The sequence below is a fragment of the Octopus bimaculoides genome, chromosome 21 (genome assembly GCF_001194135.2).
Source record: "Octopus bimaculoides isolate UCB-OBI-ISO-001 chromosome 21, ASM119413v2, whole genome shotgun sequence".
In the NCBI taxonomy this organism is placed as follows: Eukaryota; Metazoa; Mollusca; class Cephalopoda; order Octopoda; family Octopodidae; genus Octopus; species Octopus bimaculoides.
Window position 1 is genome coordinate 4,418,196 of NC_069001.1, and position 3,021 is coordinate 4,421,216.

Here is a 3,021-nt window from a genome sequence, read left to right on the forward strand (position 1 = left end):
TATATATATATATATATATATATGTATATGTGTGTATATATGTATGTATATATATATATATACATATATATATACGTGTGTATATATGTATGTATAAATGTATGTGTATATATATATATATATATATATATATATATATATAACACGTAAAGGAGATTGATAAATCCAGGCACACGGTGGTTAAGTGAACAGTATGGAATGTTTTGTATCTATTTCTCTATATCTTAAGATGCACAATAAAATTCTACCCAACTGAAACAATTGTTGGTCTTGTATGATGTAATCTTCAAATAAAGATGTGGTAATCTGCATTCCTGTTGATGTTGTTAACATATTTATATATTGTACGATAAAAATAAGATGATAATTTTTCGAACGCAGAGTTGGGTTTGAACAGCAGAAATACTGGTTAAATTACCCTTATAAGGCAGAAAAATTTGTCAACAACCAGCCATGGGACTCGAACCCATATCACTCATGGTTGTTATATAAATCTAAAGTATTAAGCGCCTAATTCGGCGGATGAATTTGTCAGCGAGCAGTTTAGGCTAGTGCTAAATTATTCAACCGGAGTCTTTTGAGAGAAATGGGTTCGAGTCCCATGGCTGGTTGCTGACAAATTTTTCCGCCTTGTATGGGTAATTTAACCAGATTTTCTGCTGTTCGAACGGCAACTCTGCGTTCGGAAAAAAAATCACCTTATTTATATCTTACAATACACATTTCGACGCCTCTAATAAAACAAAAAGAGATATTTGTTTGGTTTACATTTATATGTAAGTAATACTAACAGCATGAGTGTATACATATAAAAATATATACATTCATATATTGTTTAATGCCATGAGAATTTAGGAACTTTGAGAGAACGGGAAATAAGAAAAAATATATATACGCAATGTGCATTGCGTGATCTGGGGCCAACAAAAGCTGGTCATAGATCTTAGTGGTAAATGCCATTTTAAAAACACAAGGGAAGAGGAAGAGGTAACATGTAAGATGGGGAGAGACTGAGTGAGTGTATAAGTGGGGAAAAGGTTATAAAACAAAGGAAAATAACTGAATGTTAAGATTAAAAGAAAATCAAAGAAAACGGGTCGGTTTTTTTCAAAGGAAGTCCGGAAAGATCCAGAAGGTTCCATTAGGAGAAGACACTGGAAATAAGAAGGAAAAATCCGGTGGTATTATCACACAAAGGACGCCTAAAAGACTAGCCTATATCTAAATGCGACGTTTGAAAGCTAGGAGAACAAAAAATGCCTCACCTGTGAGGTATCCCTTATTTTCTGGTAAAATGATTGTGATATCTTGCCGATGCCCTATAATGGAAATATCGAGTGAAAAAAGATGGAGAATGGAGAACGGAAGAAGAAAGCTGAAAAGTGTGAAAACATTTATTGGGTTCCTTAAAGAAAGAAGAGAAGAAATACGTTTGAGCAAGCATAGAAGCAAAAGAAACGAAAAAAGGAAAGGAAACAAAGAGGAATAAGTACAAAAATAATAAAGATACATATGAGAGGGTGGAGAAATGGGTAACAATGACGAATAAGAGAAATGCAATAATTTATTGTAGAGCTGCGATTCGTGTCTATAGTTAACCTGAGATTAGCGAAGATCATCGCTGATCGCGTAACTACAAGCTGAATGCATAGTATAGTGTTTGTAACAAATGTGATAGACAGGGACGTCGAATGAATTGGAACAAAGTGGACAGGTATTAAACGGAGTAAATAATGATTAAAATTATGTGTTTGAGGGAATAAGTGAGAAAGAAAATAAAAGAAAGTAACAAAGGAAAAGGAAAAAAAAATTGATAAATAAATAAAAGACAATTGAATGATATCACAAAATGACACTTATACACACACATACATACACACATACATAGATACACACGCACATACATACATATATACATATGCCTCACCTATACAAAACGCATGAGCATATGTAAGATATTGTAAGTGGAATGATAGTCATTGATGTGTGTGTCTGTGTGTGCGTGTGTGTGGTGTGTGTTTATACACGGGTGAGTGGACAAATGGAAGAAAGAGGGATTCAACACATTTAGAAGTTACATGTATTACCATTTAAAACAATTCGGTTCCATGCGACTTAAAGTTTCGTAGGTTTCTGATAGAAACCTAACTCGTCGGGCGCAGTTAATTACACACCTACATGCATATGTATATATATATATATATATATATATATATATATATATATATATATACATACATACATATATATATATATATATATATATATATATGTATGTACATAAATATGTATATATATATATATATGTATGTATATCTATCTATCTATCTATTTATCTATCTATCTATCTATATATATATATATATATATACATATATGTATATATCAAGGATCAAGGGTACTTCCCGAGCCATTTTCCGGGCTTCTTTCAGTTTCCGTTTACCAAATCAACTCACAAGGCTTTAGTCAGCTGGAGGCTATAGTAGAAGACATTTGCTCAAGGTGCCACGCAGTGGGACTGAACCCAAAACCATGTGGTTGGGAAGCAAGCTTCTTACCACACAGCCACGACTGTTGTTGTTGTTGTTGTTATCATCATCATCATCAGCAGCAGCAGCACAACGACAGGTTTTTCTGACTAGCCAAGTTCTGCAGTCACACAAAAGATACAAAAGCCTTCGTCGTGTCAACCAACATTTATATACACAATAGATAATAGATTATTAACTGGTCTTATAATCAAGCAGAGCCTGGATTAAACGAGGAGAACACAATTGTAGCCGAGTTGATGTCCATAATTATGGTGGCATCAGTGAAACAGACACAGCAGAACTATCTTACGTGTATCATTAAATATGTTTAACTGGTTTGATGTTCTCTCCGTCTCTTTCTCTCATCAAATAAAGCCTTAATTAATTTAATATAGTTACGTTAGCTATGTAATCATCGGGAATGAGTAAATACACACACACTAACATATACATATTATCATATATATATATATATATATATATATATATA

The 3,021-nt window shown here is 33.0% G+C and overlaps 1 protein-coding gene across 1 annotated transcript in view; it reads right to left on the reverse strand.

Moving 5' to 3' along the window:
* The window catches only part of LOC106872141 (short transient receptor potential channel 7), a 216,872-nt gene that overhangs the window by 68,677 nt on the left and 145,174 nt on the right, over positions 1 to 3,021 (reverse strand). Inside the window, exon 4 of the mRNA XM_052975290.1 lies at positions 1,266 to 1,319. Coding sequence (XP_052831250.1) covers positions 1,266 to 1,319 — 54 coding nt within the window. The remainder of the gene's footprint in view (positions 1 to 1,265; positions 1,320 to 3,021) is intronic.